Genomic DNA, 11,114 nt, shown 5'->3' on the forward strand with positions numbered 1-11,114 from the left:
CCAGCAACTTTGTTCGGCTCCGTCCTCGCCATAGGTCCTGGTTGTCCGTGGGGAAGCCCACGACTTTCTTTCCTTCTCTTCCTCATTCCGACAACTCGAGGCAGCCCTCCTCACCTCCCCACCCTGTAGATGTGACTCGCGGTGGCCGTCCTGCCACGTCTCCCCCTCCCAGCCAACACCTGCTATTAGGCGCATGCGCGTCTCTGCAGATGAGCTGGGCGTGCCCTTGTGCGCCACACAGGGGTGCATGTCACACACGCCATCGGCTGCCCCAGGGAGGAGACAGGGTGAGTCCTGGCCCGGCATCCACCTGCAGGTGCACGTGCTGTCTGGTAGGGGTGGGGCAGGGAAAACACCCTTGGACGGTGGCCCACGGTGGTAGAAAGTGCCAGAAGCATGGAACAAGGACAACCCAAGATTGTCCATGGAGGGTTGCGGGACTAGAAGTGGCTGGGAAGAGGGGCGGGGGGCACGGGGGCCGTGGTGGTGGCAGTTTCCGTGGGGAGCGAACGGAAGGCAGCGGCGCCCTCCCAGCCCCCACATGGCCCTCTCACTGTGATGCTCTCACCCTCGCCCACGTGAGCTCAGGGCACACCTCATGGCCCACCTGCAAGGTGCATCCTGGGAGCTGGTGCCCAGGCCACGTGGCCTGTCCCCTCCGTGGATGAACGCGACTCGGCAGGCAGGGGTGCTTCCCTCCGGCAGCCCTTACCTGGCCCCGAGCATTGGTTATGGATCGCGTGTTTTCACAGGCCATAATCTGTACTGATGTCCCTTCCTGCGGCTGAGCTGAAACACCCACCTGGAGGGAGTGGAGGTGGGAAACCCAACGCCACGGAAAAACCATGACAGAGGGAGGTGTTTCTGTTTCAGGTTTTGCTGCAATTCCTTGTCCATTCTCTGAGGAGGTGGCTTTTAATATTCATTTCTCCTCATTTTTTAAAGATTTAAGTGATTAAAATCTCTTTACTCATCTCGGCCAACATTCCCTGGGAGAGGCTCTTCGGTTGGCTTCGTTGGGTCGGGGTGTGCAGGGTGGGGTCTTCGCGCCTCTTTCTCCCTCTCCTCCCCTCCCCCTAGCAAGGAGGAAACACACCAGAACGCTCCCGAGCAAGGTTGATTTTGTGGACATAAAGTAAAGCTGGCTCTGCAGTGCCCCACCCCTCCCATGCCGGCCGTCTCCTTGTGAGCTGGCACCCTGGAATGGCAGGTCAGAGGTCCACAATCCACAGATGGATTTGTCCCAGCGTGCTCAAGGACCAGCAGGGGCCAGGTGCTCCATCTCTGGCCTTGGGGTCCGTGGTAGAGATGTTTCTGCAGCAGGGCCCTGCCCTCCCCACCGTGTCACAGCCAGACCACCTTTCTCCCCCACCAGTGCCCCCATTTTCCTTTTTGAGATCCTTCTCTGGGGGACAGCAGGTGGCGTGGTGAAGGTGCTGGCTTCCCGCGTGACTGACCACGGTTTCAGTCTCAGACCTGCTGGCTTGCTTTCTCATTTTCTCTGTCTCTTTCTCTCTCTTTCTGGTCAAATTAAACAATAATAGTGGTAATAGAAAATAAATAAAATAGATAAATAATAGATAAATAATTCTTTTAAAAAAATCGCTCTGTCCAGATTGGACTCCTGGGTTTGGAAACCGTGAGGAGCTAGAAAGGGCAAAAGTCGGGACAGTGAACTCTCAGGGATGTCGGAGGAGTCGGTCCTGGCTGCTCATCTTCCGCCGTGGGCCCAGTTCCCCCCGCTGCCCAGCTCACCGCCGCAGCCCTGACCACCTTTGCTCTGTCCCTCGAACACACCGGCCTGCCTGCCTCGCCTCTGCTGGAGCACCCTTCTCCCACCTCACAGGCCATCTGCCCCTCTCAGTGCTGGCTCTCGTGTTGTCTAGCCAGTCCCACCCGCAGCCCTCGGTGGAGTGGCTGCTGTGCCCCTCGCCATCCCGCTGGGCCCTCGCCGTGCTTCCCCTGTCCGAACAGCTGCTCGTGTGCTGTGGTCTTGCTGTCGTTCCACAAGGGAAAGCCCTGGCACGTGGGGAGCTCTCGGCTACTCGGGAGTGAGTGATGGATGGAGGAGTGAGAGGCCTGGACCCAGCAGCGAGCCTGCTGCCTGCGTGGTCTGGAAGCTCCGGTCTCCGCCCCGTCCCCCTTTCTGTGGTGCCCACGCCCCCTTTCTATATTAGAGCTGCGTGAGAGGCTCTGCCCGACCACACGGGCTTCCCGGGTGACTCTGCCTTCTCCCCACATTTCCATGCCCTCAGAGGACAGGATGCCCTCTGTCCCAGGTCCCCAACACCATCAGAAGCCTTGACTGCCCATGTTGGCTGAGAATGGTGACCTGTGACGATGCCCTAGGCCATGTTGGCAGCCAGGGACGGGGACGGTCCTGGGCTGCTTTGAGTGCCCAGGTGTGCCTGGTGCTGGCCGGGGAATAGCAGATGGGTGCAGCCCTGGAGCGTCCTGGGCCCTAGAGGTCGTGGAGGGAACCACTGGGGTCTTCGCTGAGATGGGACTCATGGGGCGGGGGGGGGGCACTGAGGCAGGTGCCACCTGGTTGAAGAGCTCTTCAGGTGAAGCCCTGAGGCCAGAGTGGGAGAGCTAGCTGTGCAAAGGGTCCCAGCTCTGTCCTAGAACCAGGAAGAGCCCCAGACAGGGCGAGAGTGGGTGTTGCACTTTGTCCCTGTTACATGGCTCCTGAGTCCTGGGAGGCCAGCCAGGTGGCTTGGTGGTTAAGGCAGCTGGATCCCACGTGGCTGATGATGTGGTTCAAGTCCCAGACCTGACAGCTTGGAAAATACTCAGGGACATGTGCGTGCAAAATCCCAAAAGGAGAATGGGAGGCTGTGGGGTGGCCATCCTCACTAGGGGGTGACTTCTCACTTTGTCTCTCCGTGGGAAGGTGGACAGGCAGGTACTGCTGCCTGCAGGGCCCCCCGACAGGGATGCCTGGCTGGTGAGGGAGGGCACAGCCCGGGCATGGGAGAGGCTGAGATCTGGGGCTGCAGTGACCGTGCAGGGCAAGGGGCTGGAGGGGTGGAGCGTGGGTGGGGTGGGGCAGTACCGTCTGCAGGTGTGGCGTGGCGTGGGGAGGCTCGGGTGTCTGGGAGGAAGTAGTGAGAGTTGGCGTGGTGCATGCCCAGCCTGGTGTGTACCCACCAACGTGGACATTGGTGGGGCCTGGAAGAGCAGGGCTCCCAAGCGTTCCCATTCCTGGACAGGGCCCTGCTGCTCCTGCTTAGCACCAAGCAGCTGTTTGTCTTCAGCCTGTGGCATGGTCAGTCCAGGGCAGAGGCCAGGAGGCCTCACAGCCTGTGCAGGTCCCTGACCCTTCGCCTCCATCGGGCCTCAGACCTGTTCTGCAGGGGCAGGAGGTAGCCCTTCACCGGCCTCGTGGTTGGAGTTGGGACACCAGCCGGCCCAGGCTGCAGTCACGGGAGCGGGTGACACCTCCTCACATTCATAAACCTGAGGTTTCATGGCAGGGATTTTGTTTTAGTTTAATAAAGAAACAGCAGAGTATGTTCCCCGTTCTTGGTGCATGGAAGCCCTTTAATGCCCCTTCACATGTACCGTGGGCCTTAGAGGGCTGCCCGAGGGCGTTCTGTGGGCACGTCTGCCCTGGAATTAGGAGACGGCACGAGGAATGGGGGGCTCACCTGTGTGCCCACCTGGGTGGGTTGGGCGGCCGCCCTTGTGAGAGAGGGGGTGTATATCTGGAGGGTGGTGCGCTGAGCCCCGAGGAGCCCAGCCCTGTGGTTTTTGTTAGAGTGGCGCACTGACCAACTGGGCATGGTCACACCGTGGTGCTGCTTCTCCGCATCCCCATCCCCCTCCAGCCAGGACTTGGGGCATGCACACCTGCCTGGCGTGTGCCTCGAGCTGCCAGGGGCCAGGATTCGAGCTGTAGCCAACCCAGTTTTACAGGAAGTGTGGATGTTGGGGCCCAGCAGGTGGAGTTCAGGCGCTGGACTCAGGCGTGGTTGATTGTGGTTGGAGTCCAGGACCTGAAGGCTTGAGACGCACATGTGTGCGTGTGTGCCCGAATATCCCAGGGCTTGGGGGATGTCTCACTTTCCATGTCTTCGTCTCTGGCTAGCACACATGGCCTATAGCAAAAATCTGGGGGAAAAAAGACAGTAAATGTCTTCATTCAACAATATGCTTTGATACAATGGACTATTCTGATTTCCGCAACACCATCATGAACAGGACCGAGGACCCAGGGTGAGGAGGGCGGGGATACAGCAGGAGGTGAGAGGTGGAAGGGGCCGTTAGAGATGCACAGGAACAGCCTATGGAGGCACAAGAGCCCAGAGGAGAATTTCCTAAAAGCCTTGGCCAGCTGCCACAGTCCATCCTGGAACTTGCACAAGAATGTCGGGTCTGGCCATGGTGAGGGTAGCTTAGGTCCAGCGGGGAGGGTGGTAAGGATACAGGGTCTTTAAAATGCTTGTGGGAAATGCGCCCTATGAAAGAAAAATATGCATGGATTTCAGCTTTTTTTTTTGTACCAAAATAAACTTGCATTTTAATTTCACTTTTCCACAGGCCTTCCTGAAGTCCCTTCTATGCGGGCGTCATGTTACTGCAGGTTGAAAATCAAGGGGAGGTAGGGGCAGTAGAGGGCAGATGGTTAAGGTGCTGGACTCCCACGTGGCCGACCGTGGTTCTAGTCCCAGACCTGGCAGCGTGCTTCCTCACTTTCCCTTTCTCTTTCTGGTCAAATTTGTAAAAATTATAATAATAATCAATGAAAATAAATAATTCTTTTAAAAAATAAAGAAGAAAGCCAGCTCATGGGGGTAGGGGTCGCGGGGAACAGGTGACACTGGGGGCTGGCGAGGACAGCGCACAGTCCCTGCGAGTTGGAGAAGCCCAGCTCGCCCTCAGGTGGGGGCAGGTTCCCCAGGGACCCTTCCAGGCGGCCCTCTGCTGCCTGAGGCTGTTCACGAGAGAGACTGTGACCTCCGAAGGGGCAGCTCACTCCTCACTGTTCACTCGGGTCAGGGAACCGCCAGTGGCTCAGCTCGGTGCGTGATGTCACCGGGCCCTTCCTGGCACTCCGCATGCACCTGTGTGTGTGCTGAATGAAAGCGTGTGCTACAGGTACAGGTTCCCGGGGCGAGAGCCCGCTGCAGGGAATGCGTCCCTTGAGATCTGGCGGGCACCCCAAATGGCCTTTTAGAATGTTGGCGTGGGCACCGTGCTCGCAGACAGAGCCAGGCGGGCTCAGCAGGCGCAGTGAGAGAATGAAGGCGCCTTCCCCCTGTCTTCAGAAGGGTCGGCCTCTCTGTTCACCTCTGACCTGGGCAAGTGAGGCCCGGGTGCCCCTGGGCAGGGCCAGATGCCCTCCTTCCCAGCAGGGCATGGAGCGGCTCAGGTTTCGGAAGGCCTTTGTGTCCGTGCCCAGAGCCTCTGGGAGAGAGCAGCCTGGAGGCCCCGGCCAGGACTGACCTGCCTCAGAAGCAGGTGACTCGGACAGGCTCCGTTCCCTGGACCTGAGGCCGCCTGGGAGCCAGCAGCTGAGCACACGGCCGTGTGTGTGTGGGCCGTTTGTGTGTGGGGTGTGGGCAAGCTTGGGCAGAGCCGACTTGGAGCATCATGTGACGCGGGGGCAAACCCTTTGTCATCCACCACTGCTTCCCAGGAGGCCAGATGTGGCTCGGGCCCCGTCCTGCCTCCAAGCGCCCAGAGCTCCCTGCCCTGCAAACAGATTGAAATCCGAGCCCGCTCATCCCATGTCCCTCCCTGTACGCGGGGACGCACACACAGGCACGCTTTCCTTCAGACCTCATCTAGTAAACACTTGGAGTTTTTTTCGTTTCTTTGGCACAGATCGGAACTGGAGGTGACACTAGCCATTTCCTGAGTAAAGGGCTGACATGCAGCGCGTCCGGGCCAGCGCTCTGTCTGGCTCCATTCCAGTTGTCACGAGGTGTTCACAGAGTTCCAGAGGTGGTTGGCCCGAGCTCCAGGAGACTTGGGTCTAACTGCATCTCTGCCCTTGCCAGGGTGGGACACTCCCCAGGCACACACACACGCACGCACACACGCACGCGCGCACACACACACACACACATCCCGCTTAAAACAGACACTTCTCTGCTCACGCGCCAGGTAGGGGTCTGAGATCGGCTGCCTGGGGTGGATCCAGCCCTGACTTCACAGGTGTAGACACCCCTTCTCCCCTCTCTCCTTCATCTGTACAGAGGGGTGAACTGCCCCTCCTTCGTAGGGGTTCCGAGGAGTGGGTGAGCCCGGGGCCTGGCAGGTGAAGTCGGTTCACAGTAGCTCCTGAGAAAACGAAAGGCCCATGTGGTTCTTGCACCCCCTGCCAGCTTCTTTCTGTTGCAGAGGTCGAGGTGCAGCAGGAAGGAGTCGGGGTCACCACCCCCGTTACTGCTCAGAGCAAGTCACCCGAAATCCCAGCGTTGCTGACAGTAGGGTCCCCCAGTGAGCAGGAAACTCGCACGGGAGACAGCCACGCACCTGCCCAAGCGGGAGCAGCCAGGGCCTGACTGAGGAGGGCGGGGGCTGCCCAGGCTGCCCGGCCAGGGTCTGCCCAGGCCCCGGGAGGGCTGTTTCTTTAGTGCTTTTGTGTGGCTCTCTTCAGCACCCTCAGATGGCAGCCTCGGGCTGGAGCAGTGTAGACAGCAAGAATGCCGGCTCCTGGCCTCTTCTGCTCTCAGTGACTCTTTGGTTTTGTCCTCGCTACCCCAAGCATCCGACGGAGTCTCGGAGACCCTGTAGGGGTGCCTGTGGGCGCACTCCTCTCAGGAAGCTGAGCGTTTCCCCCCTCATTGGGGCGTCATCCGAGCACCCTGGCTGGCAGAGAGCAAGGGCTGTGCCCTACTGTGGCCTAGGGTGGTCGGGGAATGTGAGCCCCGCTGCGCCTCCTGCCTCCGGGGGCGTGCCGCCCTGCCTAGCTCAGAGCTCCACACAACCAGGTGAGGCCTCATTGGTTACCAAATCAGCCCAGAGCCACACCAGGGCTTAGGGTGCGGTTTCTCGCAGTGTGCCAACAGGCAGCCAGGCGCGTGGGCCAGCTGCCTCACTTTTACCCAGGAGTGTTAGTCCCAGACCGGCGTCATCCTTCCCCCAGGTAGGTCAGGTCAGCGCACCTATGTCCAGAGCCTGTCCTGCCGGCCCCTGTGTCTGGGTGGGAACTGAACTCCGATGTGGCTTGCAGAGGGCCGGGCCTGGAACCTTCTTGCGCCTTGACAAGGGAGCAGTCCTCTTGACCCGGGGAAGCATTTCCCGTTGTTTCACAGTCCCGGGAGGACCACCCCGTCACCCTTCCCATCTGACCAGTGGGGTTCCTGGTGGACACCCTTTCTTGCCTGGCCTCTTCCTCTATCATCCCTGGTGGCCCCGTCAGATTCCCAGGCCCCTGCCTGGGACCACACCTGAGCCCGGCATCCCCATCTCTGCCCACTGGTGCCCACCCTCCTGAAAGCCTCCAGCGTGTGGTCCGTCCTGGCAAGGGGCATCATCTCTCCGTTTCCCCAGTGGGAGAGAGACTGGGGGAGCTGAGCAGCTGTCCGTGTTCACCCAGGGCTGCCAGGACCTGACCACTGGGGAGCTGCCCACAGTGGGACTTACTCCTCATTCCGGAGGCACAATCCACAGTCGAGGTCACCAGAGTTGGTTCCCCTGGACACTCGGGGAGAATGTGCCCCAGGCCTCTCGTGGCCCCTGGCGGGCCGGGCAGCCCTTGCTGTGGCGTGGGTGTCAGACTGCCTCCGCCGCACATGCCTTCTCTCTGCCTCTGTCTTCTCTCTACAAAGACACCGGCCATCCTTATCCTGCACTGCACCCTCCCCAAAGACCCTGTTCCCAAATAAGGTCACAATCCCAGACTCTGAGTGGACAGGGATTTGGTGTGTTTGGGGTCTGGGCAGGGGGTGCTGTTCAACCCAGTGCACCCTGCAAGCCCTCTCTTCCCTCTTGTGAGCCCCGGCCTGCCTGTGGAGTCCAGGGGACATTCACGGGCTATGAACTGGCAGGGTGGGGTGCCCACGCGCTCGGCACCATCCAGGGCTGGGGTTCCCCGAAGCCTGCGCGGCCGTGCTCTGCCTCATGCCGTGTCCCTCCCTCCTCAGGCCTTGCTGAAAATGGACTGCCAGGGCCTGGTGGTCAGGCTCATCCAGGACTTCGTGCTCCTGACCACGGCTGTCGAGGTGGCACAACGCTGGCGGGAGCTGGCGGAAAAGCTGGCCAAGGTCTCCAGGCAGCAGATGGACGCGTACGAGTCTCCCCATCGGGACAGGAACGGGGTGGTGGACAGTGAGGTGAGCAGGGCCTCCCGGCTACTCGGCCTGTCCTTCCTGGGCTCCCTCCACCGGGCACCGCCATCCCACAGAGCTCCCCTTCCTAGCCAGCCAGCGTCCTGGGGGCTGCACCGAGCTGAGCATGTGCATATGCGCTGTGCTCCATTCGCCCTCCCCAGGTGGGAGCGGAGCGTGCATTGTTCTGAAGATGCAAGGCCACCCACCAGGACGTGGGAGGGCGCACCTCGGAGCCACCTGTCCCTGCTCATGCTGCTCTGAATTGCCTTTAGTAAGGTCAAAGGGCATGCAGACCCAACACTCTTTGGTCCGTTCTGGTCTGGATTTCTCCCTGGGGGCTGTTGGGGGCTGATACCTGCAATGTCACGGAAGTTCAGCAGAAGCCAGCAAGGTCGGGTCCTTGCTCAGGGCAGCCTCATGTTTTCACGGGTGTGAGTCACCGTAGAAGGCTTCCCGGGAGGCCCAGGAAGCAGGGAGTCTTAGGGTGAGCGTGTCGTCTAGGACACAGCAAGTTCTGAACGGCACGCAGACAGGAGGGGCCGCAGATGTGGGAGGAGAGAAACCTGTTACTTAGATCCCGTTTGCCGCGCACCGCATGTCCCCGGAAGTACTGCCCCTCCCTCTGCAATGCGCTGGCCCTGGCCGGAGACCGTCCCCTGCTTTCCCAAGGCCCCTTTCACTCTGAATGGAGTGTCACCAATAAGGACGGTCGGGTGACAGGAACAGGTCTCACCGTCTCCGTTTCTTTCCCTCCTATTTCTTCTGCCCTCGACCCAGGCCATGTGGAAGCCTGCCTATGACTTCCTGCTCACTTGGAGCCACCAGATCGGAGACAGCTACCGGGACGTCATCCAGGAGCTGCACACAGGCCTGGACAAGATGAAGAACCCCATCACCAAGCGCTGGAAGCACCTCACGGGGACCCTGATCCTCGTCAACTCCCTGGACGTTCTGAGAGCGGCCGCCTTCAGCCCTGCCGACCATGACGACTTTGTGATTTGAACGGGTCCCCTCCCGCCTTCGTCCGCTGTCACCGAGGAGCTGGGGAGGGGAGAGGGGTGGCTGCTCAGACAGAGCCTGGACTCGCCAGTCGGCCCTGCGCCCAGGACAAGTACACGCAAGGCCTGCCGTTCTCCATAGTGAGGGGCCTGAGGGGGCTTCCTACTGTGGTCGTTGCCCTTGTGGAAGAGCTTTCTATTTGCGGAGTGTAAATTTAAATTTAAAAATCACTTTTTTAAAAGAATGGGGATGGGACATGAGAAAGGTGGTATCTAATTTTTTAATGGATCATTAAGATAAAAAAAAACTTGATGGGGCAGATGCTGTTGAGGTTTTTATGTTATTCGAAGACCTTTTTAAATTATGTCACAGATGTATATAGGTATTTAAAGGTGCCTGGGGCATTTCTGGCTTCGTAGTTTGCATTAACTCTCAGCACAGAAAGACGCCTGTCCGAGTGTGGGACCTTTTCCACTCTCTACTTGGGAAAACGTAGCTCGGATGGAAAAGGTGGTTTTCCAGCAAACGCCCATTCTGAGACTCCCCGGCCCTGTGTCCTCTTGCCATCTGCACAGCTTCACCCCGTTCTGCAGTAAATGCTCACGTGAGAACACGGAAACCTTGGAGGGCAGTGGGCAGAAGGGCCCCTTGGCAGTGAGCAGCTGGAGGTGACACTGTTCGTGGCCCACCCGCGTGTGCTTAGTCGTTCAGAAGGACAAGGTCACCGGTGAGGTGGGCTCTGCAGCTGTGCACCCCCTAGGGCCAGCGGGGTGCCCCTGTGGAGCTCACTGCCCCTTCCGTGGACAGGAAAAGGTGGCCACGGAACCAGAGGGTGGCAGCCCAGCTCCTCCTGGGCCCATTGCAGAGACCCTAGTGGGTCTCACGTGCAACGTGCAGAGGTGCCAAACTATGTTTCATTTGACTTGAGACGTAACCCCACTCCTGCCCGAGTGGACCCTGGCTCCTTCGACACAGACAAATGGGAAGCCGTTTTTCGTACAATGTGAAGGTCCTCTGAGCAGGGGATGTTTTCTAAAAATGGAAATGCTTCCGGCACAAAGGCGGTTCCCAGTGAAGAGTTGTGCGCGTCGCCGCGAGGGCCTGCGTGGCCGCCGTGTCACACCCTGTGAGCCACTGCGGTGTGCGTCTGGAGGAAACAGCGGCAGGCCTGGCAGCTGGCAGCTCACTGGGGGGGCGGCCCTGCGTGGGCCGGGACACGCTGCAATCATGCGATCGGTGTCGGGCCACATTCTCTGCCGCTGCTTCGTTGAGACGTGGTGATTACCCAGCGTGATCGTGGACAATCCTTCTCAGACTGAAACGCCGCTCTTAGCTACTGAGTCAGATACTAAAGACCGACAGACTCTAAACAGACAGAACCACAAGTAACAGATACTTCATGCTGCAGAAACCAGGACCCAGTTCCCAATCATCACACAAACTAACCTTAAATTCTACTTCTCAATCCTGTCATTTCTCCCAGAGGTCTTCGCTCACCTTTCCCCAAAGAAGCAAACAAAACCACTTGCACCTTAAAAAACATGGATCTTTTCCTCAGGGGCTTTGAATAGTTTCCTATGCAACATGTCTTGTAGCACAAATTTAATTCTACACAAGTTGCAGTAAATTTTATTTGGATATTTTAACCTGTTACATGTGTGTGTGTTTTCTGTACCCAACCAGACTAAATAAACGAACTAGCAAATGGATCTACGCATAGACCCATAGCTCCCCCCAACGCAGCCGCCCTCCACGACATGTGGTCACAGCTATAGTGTCCCCACACAGCCACCCTCCACAGCATGGCGGTCACAGCTGGAGTGCCCCCACGCC

The 11,114-nt window shown here is 59.0% G+C and overlaps 1 protein-coding gene across 1 annotated transcript in view; it reads left to right on the plus strand.

The window, feature by feature from the left end:
* Positions 1-10,970, plus strand: part of SH3BP4 (SH3 domain binding protein 4) — a gene marked incomplete at its 5' end in the record, with an annotated part of 13,777 nt that extends 2,807 nt beyond the window's left edge. The window contains 2 exon segments of the mRNA XM_014587440.1: positions 8,097-8,285; positions 9,060-10,970. Of these exon segments, the coding sequence (XP_014442926.1) occupies positions 8,097-8,285; positions 9,060-9,284 (414 nt within the window).
* Positions 10,971-11,114: the final 144 nt, after the last annotated feature.

The sequence above is a fragment of the Tupaia chinensis genome, unplaced genomic scaffold, assembly GCF_000334495.1.
Source record: "Tupaia chinensis unplaced genomic scaffold, TupChi_1.0 Scaffold000030_1, whole genome shotgun sequence".
In the NCBI taxonomy this organism is placed as follows: domain Eukaryota; kingdom Metazoa; phylum Chordata; class Mammalia; order Scandentia; family Tupaiidae; genus Tupaia; species Tupaia belangeri.